Source organism: Chelonia mydas, chromosome 4 (genome assembly GCF_015237465.2).
Source record: "Chelonia mydas isolate rCheMyd1 chromosome 4, rCheMyd1.pri.v2, whole genome shotgun sequence".
In the NCBI taxonomy this organism is placed as follows: Eukaryota; Metazoa; Chordata; order Testudines; family Cheloniidae; genus Chelonia; species Chelonia mydas.
This window is the reverse complement of record NC_057852.1, coordinates 41,101,183-41,117,618: the sequence shown is the minus strand read 5'-3', so window position 1 is coordinate 41,117,618 and position 16,436 is coordinate 41,101,183. Positions and strand designations below refer to the sequence as shown.

General features: G+C 41.9%; 1 protein-coding gene across 2 annotated transcripts in view; it reads left to right on the top strand.

Moving 5' to 3' along the window:
* QRFPR (pyroglutamylated RFamide peptide receptor) overlaps positions 1-14,661 on the top strand; it is a 59,133-nt gene extending 44,472 nt beyond the window's left edge. Inside the window, exons 4-7 of one of the 2 annotated variants that reach the window (XR_006290412.1) lie at positions 611-846; positions 1,684-1,794; positions 5,637-5,734; positions 13,279-13,295. Coding sequence is in view for 1 of the 2 variants with exons in the window: in XM_007056818.3 (XP_007056880.1) it covers positions 611-846; positions 5,637-5,734; positions 13,279-13,682 (738 nt within the window). In the remaining variant the exon portion in view is untranslated. Of the gene's footprint in view, positions 1-610; positions 847-1,683; positions 1,795-5,636; positions 5,735-13,278 lie in introns of both variants that reach the window. The other variant, XM_007056818.3, reaches the window with a different exon arrangement.
* Positions 14,662-16,436: the final 1,775 nt, after the last annotated feature.

Genomic DNA, 16,436 nt, shown 5'->3' with positions numbered 1-16,436 from the left:
GCCCCAACCCCAGTTGTAGAGAAAAATTAAAATAATACATTTGCGGCAGGCTGATGCTTCCTTTGTGGTAATGTAAATCAACCTGACTTTGACCAGTGGTACACAGAGCGCCAGTGTACCTGATCCACAGAAAACATGAGCCCACTACAGCCCTAGCTAGAAAACACTGTATCTGTTTAGCTCAAGCTGTACAGACTCATGTTTGGCTCTGGAGGACCCCAGTTCAATTCCTGTTGTATTGGCCAAGATGGCCAGCACAACCTTAAAACAGCCCAAACAGCACATTGTTTCAGCACATCTTAGCAGCTGCCTCCAGGAGAAACTGACACTTCCCTCCCCAGCATAAACCCTGAATGAGGGTGTCAGTTAAAACACCTCTTGCTCTTCTTGGAGGGCAATCCCTTTGCTGCAGAGAGGAAGTACAGTTTTTACCCTGCATAAACTATGGTGAATGCTACCCTTTACATGGAAAATGCATTAGAAGAATAGTCTCACTAGAAAGGTGTCTCTACTGAATTCCTGCTATAAAGCAAGGGGCTTTAGAACATGTGACACTCTTCATAGTTAGGGTCCTTATTAAAATGACTCATTTCTATTTCATTTGTTATAGATTAAATATGATTTTCTGTATGAAAAAGAGTATGTTTGCTGCTTGGAAGAGTGGACCAGTGCTGTTCACCAAAAGATATATACCACCTTCATTCTTGTCATACTCTTCCTTCTTCCACTGATGCTGATGCTTCTGTTGTACAGTAAGATTGGTTATGAACTCTGGATTAAGAAACGAGTGGGAGATGCTTCAGTTCTTCAAACCATCCATGGGAATGAAATGTCTAAAATATCAAGGTTTGTAAAGTAAAACCAAAGAATTAGAACTTTCAGTCTTAAAAAGCAAATCTGGGGCCTGGAAAGAAGAAAAGTTACGGACAAGATTTTCAAAAGTGACTAATGACTAGGGCCCTACCAAATTCACCGTCCATTTTGGTCAATTTCACAGTCATAGGATTTTTAAAATTGTACATTTCATGATTTCAGCTATTTAAATCTCAAATTTCTCTGTGTTACAATTGTAGGGGTCCTGACCCAAAAAGGAGTTGTGGGGGGTAACAAGGTTATTGTAGGGAGAGGTTGCGGTACTGCTACCCTTACTTCTGTGCTGCTGGCAGTGGTGCTGCCTTCAGAGCTGGGCGGCTGGAAAGCGGCAGCTGCTGGCTGGGAGCCCAGCTCTGAAGGCAGAGCCACTGCCAGCAGCAGCACAGAAGTAAGGTGGCATGGTACGGTATTGCCACCCTTCTGCGCTGCTTCTGCTGGGGCGCTGCAACGCAGAAGTAAGAGTCGCAATACCGTGATGCCCCTAACATAACCTTGCGATCCCCTTGCAACTCCCTTTTGGGTCAGGACTCCCAATTTAAGAAACACTGGTCTCCCCCTTGAAATCTGTATTGTATAGAGTAAAAGCACACAATAGACCAGATTCCATGGGGGGAGACCAGATTTCATGGTCTGTGATGTTTTTTTCATGGCTCTGAATTTGGTAGGGCCCTACTAATGACTTGATATTTGGTGCCCAATTTGAGACAAAGGGCCTGATTTTCAAATAGTGCTAAGCACTCAATCTGAAAATTGAACCCTTTTCAGGTGTGCCACATTGTGCACCTAAAATTTACACTTTTAAAAATGCAGGTCATGAGTTGGGAGGAAGAAGCAGTTCCTGAGGCAGATTGGGAGTGATCAAATGCAGTTCCTTTTAGAATCCACCTGGAATAAGATCAATAATATCAAAAGTTTTCTAAGGTGAGTTCATTATTTGTGTGTCTATAACCACTGTTCTATCAGCCTTTTAAAAATGAAAGTAGTATATTAAAAAAGAATCGGAACTTACCTGAAAACTAATTTGATACATTTTAATTGGGTAGTTTCTAAAGAGATCTAAATGCCTTCAGTCTTTTTCTGCCTCATGAGACCATCCAGATGGGAACTTTGTGTTTGAAATGCAATTTAAAAAATAAATAATTAAGAAGTAGGCAACAAAATGGTATAGCTATTTACACTTCTTTGTAATTTAGTGTAGCAATTACCCTACTTTATATATTACACTGTAGTTTTTCTTTAATTTGGCAAGTTTGTTTCCTGGTGTGATGGCAACTTCTAGCAATGCATGCACAGAAAACAGGATAGTACCACATTAAATACTGAATCCAAGGAGAATAATAAGTAGCGGCTTAAAGAGAAAAGATTGCTCAGTCAAGTGGCTAACATCAATCAAAATGAGGATGAGGATGACAATGAAGTTGCAAAACTGAACGAAATAGTAATGTACCATGCTTGTAAAGTGTGTGCCAATCCCCAGCTAGTGACTCCTCCACGTAGAGGATAAGGTTCTACTACTTCTGTCCGCCAATAGAGTTGCTACTTTAGCTCAAGTGATAGAAATTTATATTGGGTTCGTAACACCTGGCGGTAATAATGTTTTATGGGAGTTCATGAATAATGATGATTCCAGGCATACTCTGAGCCTGCAAAGTGTTTTGGTGAAAGCAGGGCATGTACCCCTAACAGATGGTGCAGACCCCATTCCTCCAAACACTATCCTATAGGAGCAAAAATTATTAGGCAATGAGGTTCCATCCAGCTCCTTATCCATGTTGGACACTGACAGAGTAATGAGACATTACAGACACAGTCAATATTCCAGGTCCCAGGAAAAGATCCTTGCTTTTTGTTATATCATGGATTTTTGAGACGTTTCTCCATCTCTAGGTATCAGAATTAGACTTGCTTGAACAGCTATAACAACAAAATTGATTTTTAAAATACAATATTCTCTACACTGCTTACCATAACTTAAATACTTATCTTTTACATTAAAAGTGTTAAGTAAAAGCTGTTAAATTATTAAATACCACATACTTACATATATGTCTGAAACAGCTACATAGAATGATCCATCCATATTTTTAATATATCATGTGGTGTCTGGGCACCTTAACTTCAGCCCCAAACAGAAACTTTGGTCCAAGATTTTCAACAGTGACTCATGTTTTGGGTACCTGTGACCCAGGAGCCCTTCTATCACCAAAATATATTTTGTTTTCCTCTGGGCTGGCTGGGGCATAGGACCCACAGTATCCATTGCCACCCTAAGAAATGCCTCCTTGATCACAGGTAAGGGCTGTATGGGAGTTTTTTGAGACCCTGCAGGTCCTTGAACTTTGGACATAAATCACAAGACCTGCAATAGTCTCCCATCTCATATCTGGCCAATAAAAGTTCCTTTTCAACCTTTCATAAGTCTTCCGAGTCCCCAAGTGACCTGCAAAAGGACAGTTGTGGGGTAATGTCATTAGCTTCCTGCAATGCTTAACAGGCACAATCAGCTGCTTGTAAAGCTTTCCAGGATTTTTAATTTTCCCCATAGGACTTTCTCTATACATCCTTCCCTCCTCTTCAAAAAACCTTTCCTTGTTTCCCCTAACCGGGGTTCCCCCAAGGATAGGTCTCATGCTATCTAGGGGCGGGTCTGCTCTCTACTCTGGTGCAAATTCCTGCTGTCAGCTCTGATCGGAGCCTACTCCACTGGGACTGAGAGTGGCTCTGTCCCACTTGTCCTTGGAGAGTCACTGTGTCTGTCTGATAAGTCAGGCCAAGGATGTCCCTTTCCCCTGAGCTGTTTCTCTGTCTTTACAATTCCTTTCTGGAACTACAGAGCAACATTCACTTTTACTGCAGGTTACTATTTTAAGAGCTTTAGACATAGTTAGTACATTACTTCCCACAAGAATTTCTGCTGGAATGCAATTCAATACACCAAATTTTAAAATGCCTTCCAGACCTTCGCACTCTAAGTACACTTTAGGTAAAGGTACAGTGGGTTTAAAACTTCCCAAAGCCAGGAGTTCTACCCTTTTTCCATACAGCATGCCAATCTCCCTAACAATGCCTTCTCTGAATCACTTACAAATCTAAGTTACCAGTGCTTGAAGTGTGAACCTTAGTCAACCAGCATGTTGTGTGAAAATCCTGTCCAGAGTACGCTACCTATGACTTCTAGCTCAGGACACACACAACTGTGGTATTGCTCTGCCTCAGTTCCCTGACACAATAGCTTGTCTGTCTTGCCAGAGAACACTTTTGGACTCTGCCAGTCCAAATCTTGCTTTCCAAACCCCATTTCCTGAGGTCCACAGAGACATCACCCTGTAGTGTCCAGTCCCTCTTACTGGACACTCACCGAAGTTATTGAGTTCACTACCACCAAAGAGACAGTGCATGCACCAGCATGTTAGGTTAGCTGAGGTCTTGCCTTCCACTGTTAATACACAGCACTGAGATGGTTTTGTAATAAAAACAAATTAGTTTAATAACAAAGAATAGATATTTAAGTGATAGGTATGGTTAGAAATAAAACAAAACACTCTTTCTAGTGACTGACACTCAATTTTAGCAAGTTACAATCTTTGTCTAAGCAGGTTTTGCACTTACATCAAGTTTCCAGCAGCTCTTGTCTTTCAGGCCAAGATGACCCAGCTTTCATAGGCTCAAAGGGTGCTGTCCCCTATCATCCTCTCAGTTATGGAAAACTAAACGGTCTTTTTGCTCCCCTTGTCTTACTCAAAGTCCATTGTCTCTTCCTCTAGAGCCAGAAAGGCTTCCTGGGGTGCTGTTTCTATCCCTCACTGTGATTGTGTTTTCCTACCCAGCTTGTTTAGCTTGACGGGTTTGTTTACCTTATATGTAAAAGTACTTTCATTGTTTGTTGCCTGTAACCAAGACATACAGACAGGAAAATACATATTCTTTGTTTAGAACAGGCTGGTTTTATGTTCTGCCTCCCAAACACATTTTAAGACCATATTTCCAGCACATATCTATAACTCATTATGCACAACCCAGACATACATCACACAATTATTTTCAGGACTAGTGTGTCACCAGTTTATGTAGGATACCTTACATGGCACCCTTGGGATATATATTGTGATAACAGTGTGCTGTGGCAATGAATGTGTCAGGCCTGATGTGAGTTACAGTATGGGGGGAAGGGAGCCCTCTGCCAGTTGGCATTGAGGGTTTCTTGGGGTCACAGTACCTCAGTTTATGAGTGCCCAACTTCAGACCCCCAGAAGAGACCTGATTTTTCAGAAAGTACTGAGCCTCCACCTTTTGAAAGTCAGACCCATTTAAGGTGTTGCAAATTGGGCACCCAAAAATTGAGACACTCAATGACTAGTCACTTTTGAAAATCTTTCAAAGTCTGTGTGTGCTCATAAGTATCTGCTTGGGAAAAAACTGCATTTCAATGCACCAACAAATACTTGCCTGTCCAAATATTTAGAGCTGAATAAGTAAATGACAGAGTTTATTAGTGCAATTGCATGAAGGTAAGTAGATTTTGCATTTCAAATTGGATCCTGAGTTAGGAAAATATGACATTGCTGTTGTTATTTATTACTTATTTGATATGGTTCAGTGATTTCAAGGAGGCTTAAGCAAGTGGGCACTTTTGAAAATCCCATTAAGTGCCTATCTGCATCTTTGGGCACCTAAATACCTTTAGAAGCAGACCCTGAGTCACTTATACTAATCAACAGTTTACTCAAAGTTATTCTGTAAAAACTACCTTAGTGTAATTTCAGGAAGAAGAAGCGAGCGATCATTATGATGGTGATGGTGGTGGTTTTATTTACAGTCTGCTGGGCCCCTTTCCATGTGATTCACATGATGATAGAATACAGTGAGTACCTACCACACTTCTTAAATTAAAGCATTTCCTTTTGAGTGTCTTTTTCTTTTTAGTAATGGAATCACTGATATTGTATCAAACTCTAGTGCTACTGCAGCATTAAATTGTTTAAAGCACCCGTTGCCAGCTAAGGTGAATATGTGCTTTTAAATCTGGAATAATAAACACTCTCTTGTGAAGAACAGTGGTTTTCAACTTATTTATCGTTGTGGGCCACATATGCAGCCTACAATGTGCTATGTGGGCTGCAGGTTGAGAACCACAGCGCCCCTCACCTGCCACAGACCATTATGCCCAGCACCCCCCACCCAGAGACCCCTCCACAGAGTGGGGACAGGAGTAGAGCCCTGGGCATGGGGCCGGGCAACCAGGACCCAAGTCCCGGACCCCGCTGTGTGGGCCCAGGCAGCTGGGAACCGGATTTTTTTTAGCACATAGCTGGGCTGCAGTTGTGTGCTAATTGGGCCACATGAGGCCCACAGGCTGTGAGAACCAATGTGATAGATGTACATGCTCATAATCAACAGATTATTTGACCAGGGTGGGAGGGGTGTCTGAGTGGCAGAGAGACATAGCTGCAGCTTACACTGTAAATATAATTATCTAGCAGAAACCTCTTTTCAGGTATAGTATGAGCGACCCATCTTGTAGCTGAGAGATACAGAGTAGACCTGTATGGTTTATTTTTTTATTTTTTTCATAGATAGTAAATTTGCTGGAAAATGCTTCTTTGGGGGCACCAAATCTATTCGTGAATTTAAGTGGAATACAGCAAATAGTTTCATCTGGGGGGAAAAAAGATTTTTTTCCCCCAAAAAGTTGAAATAGTTCATTTTGCCCATTGTTTCAAAACAATCATTTAGAAATTTAGCTATATTTATTAAAAAAAACAACCAAACAAACTAAAAAAGGGTAAAACCCCCACCCATAAATGAACTGAAAAACTGACTCAAAGGAAAAATAAATCTGTGTTGAAGAAAACATACCTTTTTGGAAGATATACTTTTAGCCCTAAGATGTGACCAGGAAAAGCTGACTTGTGTTATAAATGATGATGAAAGTACACAGACCATGCCTAGTAGATCAAACAAAACAATTTTTTTTTCTTTAAAAAAATATTATGGACTATCGTTCCAGGAAACTGTACCATGTCTGATGTAGGATATAACTCTCCTCTAAGATTCACTGTGAATCTCTTTGGCAAGTTCATGCATGCAGTCAAAACCAGTTCAGCTGGGTTGGGGGGGAGTGGAAGGCTTCAGCCAACCTTTAACAACTTTGTCATCTTCTTCTTGTGTTTTATGGTGAAGCAGACTTACTTGCTGAGTCTATGATCCCCAAGCACTGGACACCATAGGTAATTAAAAATTAAAGGCTTTCACTTTTAATTCATAGCATTCTGAAAGAATTTCAGTATTCTTTTTAATAGGGCCTCATTTCTTGATGCTCTTACTAGATGTTTCCATGAAAAAATTTGAACTTTAAGGCCTCTATTTTTTTTCCCTATATAAAATACCTCTTTCAATGGTGCACTCTTTGCACTCCCAAAGGAGATGATCATCCGTTTCCTGGACCTTGCACATCCCACATAATCTGTCTTTGTTTGTTTGTTAGAAATAAATTACTATTTAATCTACAATGGCCAGTTACAATTCTAAATAGTCACTACACTCTATCTCTCAGGGCCTTGGGAGTATATCAGCATATTTTACTCTTGGGCATATTTCATATTCTCCTTTGTTTCTTTTGCCCATAGTTCTTGCCATTCTTCTCAACTCATTTTGATTAGATTTTTAACCTCTAGTTTATTTAAAGGGCTCTCTAAATCAATTTGCTCATTTTCAACAGCAATTTTTTTGCTATTTTGTCAGCCCGGTAATTGCCCACTACCCTGTGTGCACTGGGATCCATGCTATTACTATGATTACACCCAACTACATCAAATCTATTGTTAACAGTAATATTTCATTCAGAATATCATTTCTGCTCTCTGAAGAGCCATTGCTGATTGCCAGTAGTCCAGAAAAGGAATCAGAGAAGATGACTGTAGCACCTGGGTGCACATCTATGAACCAATTTAATGCCAGCATTATCCCTGCCAATGCAGCTGTCAAAACAGCTACAAAATTTTATAGTTGTGCAGTTTGCTTGACTCTGAGTGCAGGAATACAGAAAGCTGTTTCCATTTTTCCTGTTCTTACACCTTTGTAGCAATGAGTATATATTGGACAGTAGCATTCCCATTTATCACCAATGTATTCATTTGCTATAGCTTGCACATGTAACGCTCCTTTTCCAATCGTAATATATTTTCCCAAAGCTATAGATTTTAATCTCTTTTAGGTTTTTGCTTGCACCAAGATCTTTTGTCCACACTTTAACCTTGCTTACATGAGGCATTCTGAGTTTTTGCCCTACACACTGCCCACTTAATTCCCAGCATTCATCCTATATTAGTTTGGCGTTTTCATCTCCACAGTTTCCAATGACTTTAACCCAAAAGGTTAAGCCTAAAAGCTTTATTCTTAAAGCAATGGACAGTTCACCGGCAGCTATCTGCATTCCACACAGCGGTGCTGTGAGGAAGGCACCACGAGCAATTTGCAACCCCAGAGCTTGGACTGAGTCAAGCTTTCTCAAATTCATTTTTGAGGCTGAACCAAAAGCCTGGTACCTGTGCTGAACAATTGGTCTTATTGGAGTTCTATATAACATCACAAATACTCTCTTATCCACCCACCAGGAGGTTTGAGAAGTATTTCCAATATGATTCTTCCAAAAATCTGTAGCTTTTAACTGTACTTATTTGCTATCGATATAGATATGATTTAAAATCTTTAAAAATTTTACTTTTAGTGAATATCATTCCCTTAGTTTTGTCAATTTAGAATTTAAAGCCTCATGTTTTTCCATTCTGCACCTGTCCTTAGTGCTTCATTTACTCTTTTAGCAGCCCTTTCCGGGTGTCTGTTTGTGACGCCTGTGGCAAAATCATCAGCAAATAAAGTGATGCCTATTCCTGCACTTACCTCTTTTGGAAGATCATTCATCCTGATCACCCTGTGGAGTGCCGTTTGTTAATGTACATATACTGGAGTAGGCTTTTCCTACTCACACCTGCATCATTTTCTTACTTAAGAAATCCCTTAGCCACCTAGACTTCCTTCCTTTTATACCCATGGCAGCCACTTTATGAAGTAAACCCTCTCTCCAGAATATTCCATAAACTGTTTCAATATCCAGAAAAGTTACTATCGTAAATTTAGGTTTCAGAGTAACAGCCGTGTTAGTCTGTATTCGCAAAAAGAAAAGGCTTACTTGTGGCATCTTAGAGACTAACCAATTTATTTGAGCATAAGCTTTCGTGAGCTACAGCTCACTTCATCGGATGCATTTAGTGGAAATTTAGTTTTCATACTTTTTTGTTTCCGCTTCTAGCCTTACAGTGTGGTCAATCACACTCCTTCCCCTCCTAAACCCACTTTATGAGCTACTTATGAGTTTACTTCTCTCTACGTCTCGCACCAACCTCTCAGTTACCACTGTTTCCATGCTTTTACCCAAGCATGCTGCAAGGGCAATTGGCCTGTGTGCATCAGATCAAGATCTCAGCTTGCCTGGTTTCCTTGCTGTAACAGTAACTGCATGCTTCCACTCGACTGACATATCACCTTTCCCCCATATGCTATTGCCCAATTTTAGTATCATCCTCAGACTTCTTTCAGACAGTTGTTTAAGCATTTCAAAGCTCATACCATCTGGCTTGGAGCAGTATTTTTGCTCTTTTTTATAGCTTTTGGAAGTTCCCTCATACTGAAGTTTTCATTTAAAATTAATGAGGAGTCCTTGTGGCACCTTAGAGACTAACAAATTTATTTTGGCATAAGCTTTCGTGGGTTAGAACCCACTTGATCAGATGCATGGAGTGAAAATACAGGAGCAGGTATAAATACATGAAAGGATGGGGGTTGCTTTACCAAGTGTGAGGTCAGTTTAACAAGATAAATCAATTAACAGCAGGATACCAACGGAGGAAAGATAACTTTTGAAGTGGTAAGAGAGTGGCCCATTACAGACAGTTGACAAGAAGATGTGAGTAACAGTAGGGAGAAATTAGTATTGGGGAAATTAAGTTTAGGTTTTGTAATGACCCAACCACTGCCAGTCTCTGTTCAGGCCTAATCTGATGGTATCCAGTTTGCAAATTAATTCCAATTCTGCAGCTTCACATTGGAGTCTGTTTTTGAAGTTTTTTGTTGAAGAATTGCCACTTTTAGGTCCATTATTGAGTGACCAAAGAGATTGAAGTGTTCTCCTACTGGTTTTTGAACGTTATGATTCCTGATGTCAGATTTGTGTCCATTTATTCTTTTGCACAGAGACTGACTGGTTTGGCCAATGTACATGGCAGAGGGGCATTGCTGGCACATGATGGCATATATCACATTGGTAGATATGCAGGTGAACGAGCCCTTGATGGTGTGGCTGATGTGGTTAGGTCCTATGATGGTGTCCCTTGAATAGATATGTGGACAGAGTTGGCATCAGGGTTTGTAGCAGGGTTAGGTTCCTGGGTTGGTGTTTGTGTTGTGTGGTGTGTAGTTGCTGGCGAGTATTTGCTTCAGGTTGGGGGGGCTGTCTGTAAGCAAGGACTGGCCTGTCTCCCAAGGTCTGTGAGAGTGAGGGATCGTCCTTCAGGATAGGTTGTAGATCCTTGATGATGTGCTGGAGAGGTTTTTGTTGGGGGCTGAAGGTGATGGCTAGTGGTGTTCTGTTACTTTCTTTGTTGGGCCTCTCTTGTAGCAGGTGACTTCTTGGTACCTGTTTCATCTTCCTCCCACCTGTTCAATATCCCATTGTTTTCTTCAATGTATTTTCTTTTCCTCTCACAGATATCTATACTCTCATTCTCATCATTACTAGCTCTTTCAGCCCTGAACTGAGTCAGCCTCTCTCCTTTATTCCCTCTCCAGGTTTGGCATTGGCTGCAGGTATAGTGAGGTGAGGCTACCTGGGCCCATAGACTCTCCTTTACCCCTTTTCTGTGAATGTGGGGCCTCTTTGCCCCATCACAGTCCCCAATTGGGGACAGCAATTAAGACAACTGGTATCAAATGAGGAAGACACTGACACCCGCTCCCAAATCTGAATTTAAAATGTCTCCTTCCTACTGTTGCTTCTTCTCAAGCCCGAGTCAAATCTCACAAGACAGGGAGTTGGCACCCGCAAATCTATTCTTGTGCCCGGGGTCTAGGAGGCCCCTCTTAGGCTTGCCTTTCTCACACTCTCTCCTTTTATGGTGTGTGGAGGAGGAGCAAAGAACAAGCACTCATAGTCAGCATGTGAGTGCTGTGCTCAAGAAGTGGCAGAATGCAAGTACTGGAAATACTGGAAGCGCCATAGCACCTTCCAGCTCCCCCAAACAGTGCCAGAACAATGACCCTGAATATTCCAGCAGGACTCAAGCACTGCTCATGGTACTCTGTCTCCCTGTGGGGACTCCTCTCACCCTGGACATGAAGGGTCTGCAGCTGTGAGAACTGGCTCTGCAGACAGTGCAATATCAGAGTATACTACAGAGCTGCTTTGCAGGTAAGACATCCTCAGTGCAAATCAGAGACTATCTGTGGGTTTTGTCCTAAGTTATTTTTGGCTGCTGCCACAGCTGTCTCATAGAAATTTCAAACCAAATTGTGGATCCTGACTACTGCAGTCCTTCTTTGCTTCTACGTGCTTCAGACACCAAGGGTCTCCTTTAAAACACTAGCAACTAAGTATCAGCGCAGAGCAAAGGGGCTGATGCATTTCTCTTCCTCACTACATTGATTAATCGGTTGAAAACACACAATTCACTACAACCAAAGCCATTCATCCATTATATAAAATCACTTTTTTTGGAACTATTAGCCTGTACCTTAAGTGAGCTGTAGCTCACGAAAGCTTATGCTCAAATAAATTGGTTAGTCTCTTAGGTGCCACAAGTACTCCTTTTCTTTTTACTTCTCTCCATGTCACTAATCACTCTCTGCTACTTGGACACCTCTCTGATCAAACTGCTTTATTGTTGAACAAAACAAAGCAACAAACAAAAAACCCCCACCTGTCACCTTCCATTGTAAACTTGTAGTACGTGGACCCTATTTCTAGAATTGAAAGAGGAAAATCACTTTTTAATATTTTCTGACACTGAATATTCAGAAATTGGGGTGAGAGCCAGATGAGAAATAATAGGTAAGAAAAGAGTTTATAGGGGCGTGTACACTTGCATGTTCTTACAAATGTGTATGAATGGAGAGAGAGAGAAACAGAAAAAATTACGTTGGGCCAATGTTTCCACTTCACGGAGGAAGCTGGTTTCCTGTGCTCTGTAACTGTCATCAAACACCAGTCTGATTACATCCATTTCAGTGTGAACTGTACTTATATACTTCCTGAATTTCTGCATTGATGCAGCATGTGACTGACTGAGATTATCAGTAAATACTGTGTTTTAAAGCTGTATCCTGATTTGACCAATGTGGTTAGTTACAGCCAGACAGTAATCCATTCCTTAAGGAGATTTTGTGCATGCAACAGGACATGCATGTTTATATAAAGTACAGGTCACCCATTCCTTGAAGCCGAAACCCTGCTTCTACACTGACCAGAGATGAGACTCTGAAATGAATTCAATTCCTGGTGGACAAAAGTGAGGCTTGGTGAGTTAAGCACAGGATTGTGAGTTGGTTTCAAGTTGTAATCCCAGCTCTGCTACTGACTCATTGCATGGCTTGTCACTTCCCCTTTCTTCCTTTCCCCTGTCTGTAAAATGGGGCTAATATTTACTCAGCTAATGATAACTTGCTTTTATAGTGCTTTTCATCTGTTGATCTCAAAGCACTTTACAAAGGAGTCAGTATCATTATCTCCATTTTACAAAGGGGGAAACTGAAGTACAGAGATTTACCCAGCAGGCCAGTGGCAGAGCTGGGAATAGGACCCAGCTCTTGTTAGTCCCAATACAGTGCACTCTCTATTAGGCCACACTGCCAGCGACTATGTCAAGTGCTTTAAAAATGTGAAGTTCTCTATAAATACTCATGTTGATTGCTATTTATTTTAAATGGCTAGAGCATTACCTGCTTATATGTAGTCTGGATTGGACCCGAAGTGTGTGAGTACAGAGAAGAGAGCTAGTTTCCCACTGTGTGAGCTGTAAAAAAGGCAGAGGACAGTGTTTGTGACAAAAACAGTGTTTACAAATCTGAAGTGAAGATAGAACATGGGGGATAATGGGGTTTAAATAAACAATGTATGTAACTGACTGGTAGCTTTGTGTCACTCAGCTTTCTGTTAATTTTACAATTCATAAATTGTAATTTTCAGACTATCTTTATACGATTGTATTTTGTTTTGCTTTCTGGTCAAAACCCATTATTAAAATGGATAAAAACATCTAAGAACTTTTTCTTGAAGCTGAACAAGAACTTCTGACTTGCAAGGGTGGGTGGGTATAGTGTGTGGGTATCTATATAATTATATTTCCTTTTTCCCAGGTAATTTTGAAAGTGTGTATGATGATGTCACAATCAAGATGATCTTTGCTATTGTTCAGATCATTGGGTTTTTCAATTCCATTTGTAACCCTATGGTATATGCCTTTATGAACGAGAACTTCAAGAAAAATTTCCTCTCTGCAATTTGCTTTTGTATTGTCAAGGAAAACCCATCCCCTTCCAGGCGACTTGGAAACTCAGGGATTAACATGATGCAGCAAAAGGCAAGTCTTTCTCAAAGAGAGCCCACTGCTTTAGACGAGGCCAGGAGAGAAGCATTCAGTGATGGCAACATTGAAGTCAAATTCTGTGATCAGCCAGCTGCAAAAAAGAATACAAAAAGGCACCTTGCTTTGTTTGCTTCTGAACTCACTGTGCACTCTGCATTAGAGAATGGACACTAGCATCATGAACCGTGGTTGGGGTTTTTTTTTTTCAGTATTAGAGAATTGCTTCCTATATTTGATATCTTTCAACAAACCATTTTATTTTATTTTCTACTTTGCACATTGAAGTGAGAAAAGAGAATATATTTTATGGTTTATGGCAATGCTAGAATATGTTTTCAAAACAGTAATATATTTTACAGGGGTTAAGAATAAAACTTTGGAAAACAAGTTCCGTTATGATTACTAGAAATATTTTTCTTATGCCAAATTCTGGCTCTGTGGGGTTTACCCCCAAATGCGGGCAAACTAACATTGTTTTTCTATTAGCAACTCTGTTTACTTTGTGCCTGTGTTCTGGCTGGCCATGGGAATGTATACAGCTGACTGTGCAAATTGCCTGAAGGTATAATCAATGGGGTGAGCACATACAACCTCTGGGAAGGTCTGGATTCCGTATGGACTATGCTACTTCTACCAAGGCTTGCCCTCTGCAGCTCAGTGGACAAAGGGACTGCAGATTAGTCTGGGAGGAGGCAAGATTGAGACACATCAGGTATATTATGCATTTTTCTTGTGCTATGTCTGTGAAAGGCCAGCCAGAATTCGTCTGTATGGAATAAGACTTAAATACTGTATGCATACTAAGGCTTTTGTTAAGGGAAGTCAATTTGATATCAACAGTGTACTACTTGTGTGTGTCTAACTGATGTGCTGTCATCACAGGATAATTATCTGAATACAAATATAAATGTTACAGTGGACTGGCCTGTAAACTGCATCACTTTCATTGAAAAATGCACAGAAGTGCAGTAAAGTCATCAATACAATGTAGAAGTTGGAGGATGTGCTCCCTAAAATATAGTTGTTAGTTTAAGGTCCCAATTTAGATACATTGCCTGATTAACTGCAGCAATGCCATCACTATAGAGCATGGGTGGGCCCACGAGCTCCCGCTGGGGAGCGGGGTCTGGAGCTTGCCCCGCTTCAGCGCTCCAGCTGGGCCACTGGGTCGGGGGGCGGGGGGCACCATGCGGCTCGGCCCTGCTGCGGCGCTCGAGCAGGGCCACTGAGTCGGGAGGGCTGCACCATGTAGCTTGGCCCGCTCTGGTGCTCCAGGTGGGCTACTGGGTCGGGGGCTGCTCTGGTGCTCCAGCTGGGGTGCTGGGTTCGGGGCCGTACCATGCGGCTTGGCTCTGCTCCGCCGCTCCAGCCGGGGCGCAGGGTCGGGGGCCACACCACGCAGCTCCCAGAAGCAGCGGCATGGCCCCGCTCCGGCTCCTATGCGCTCCAGTGGCCTCCTCCAGTGCTCCAATGGGAGCTGCAGGGGCGGTACCTGCGTAGGAGCTGGAGAAGGGACATACCACTGCTTCCGGGAGACGCTTGAGGTAAGCGCTGCTTGGAGCCTGCACCATACCCCAACCCCCAGCTCCAGCCCTGATCCCCCTCCCACTCTCCAAACCCCTCGATCTCAGCTCAAAGCATGCTCCTGCACCCCAAACGTCTCATCCTCAGCCCCACCCCAGAGCCCACACCCACAGCTGGAACCCGCAGTACTTCCCGCACCCCTGCCCCAACCCTGATCCCCCTCCCACCCTCCGAAACCCTCGGTCCCAGCCCAGAGCACCCTCCTTCACCCCAAACTCCTCATCCCCAGCCCCACCCCAGAGCCCACACCCCCAACCAGAGCCTTCACCCCCACCCCAATTTTGTGAGCATTCATGGCCCGCCATACAATTTCTATTCCCTGATGTGGCTCTCAGGCCAAAAAGTTTGCCCACCCCTGCTATAGGGCCTGTATAGAGTACAGGGCCTGATCCAATACCCACTGAAGTCAATAGGAGTCTTTCCATTCCTTTCAGTGGGCTTTGGATCATGCCCCTTCTCAGTAAAATCTTAAGTAGAATCTTCTAGTTTTATTTTTCTGTGTAGCATTTCCTTACTCCCTAAATGGATTGCTTTCTCTCCAGGGATAGCCCAGTACTCACCCACTCCGAGTTTTTCGCAAACTACAAGGTTGAAGTGGCACACAGTGAAAATGTGAAGTCAGTACAAATGTGAACTACTAGAAGTGGGCGAAAACTAGAACTTTGAATTTGAACTTATTTGCATTTCTGGGCCAGGGAGAAGAAGCATGTTTAGATTCTTATCCTCTGATATGATTACACCAGAATTGATTCAAAATTGGATCCAAAACCAAAACTTGCTTATTTTTTTGTTTCAGTTTAGATGCAGCTGGAATCCCTGAACAAGAGGTCGAGATTTCAGTGCCCTTTGATCGTCACCTCATACCTCACCCTAACTGTGATTGGCTGAATTCAAATCTGAGAGATGACCCTTCCCACTGCTCTGGCATTGTAATTTACACCTATCTTAAGGCTCCTTTACAGTGCCAGTGTTGTTAAGGGAACTTAAATATAAATGAGAATCTGACCCTAAATCTGTTTCACATCAGAATACTTCCACATTTTCACATCTGAAAAGAAATTTCAGTGCTGGTTTGAGAGCCTATTTTAAAAGGCTATTTATTATTTATAGGGCACAAAATTGTCAAAAATGATAAAATGATAGTTTCAAGTTACAGACTTACTCATAAATGGAAGCCAGATTTGAAGACAGGTGACTCTGATCTTATTTACACCAGTGTATGAGTTCGATAAAATAGTGATTTCAGCAGAGCTCCAACTGTGTAAATCAGTGTAACAGAGATCAGAATCAGGCTCAGAGACAAACACAGTAGTAGAGAACGTTACTGGCAAACTTTGGGGACAA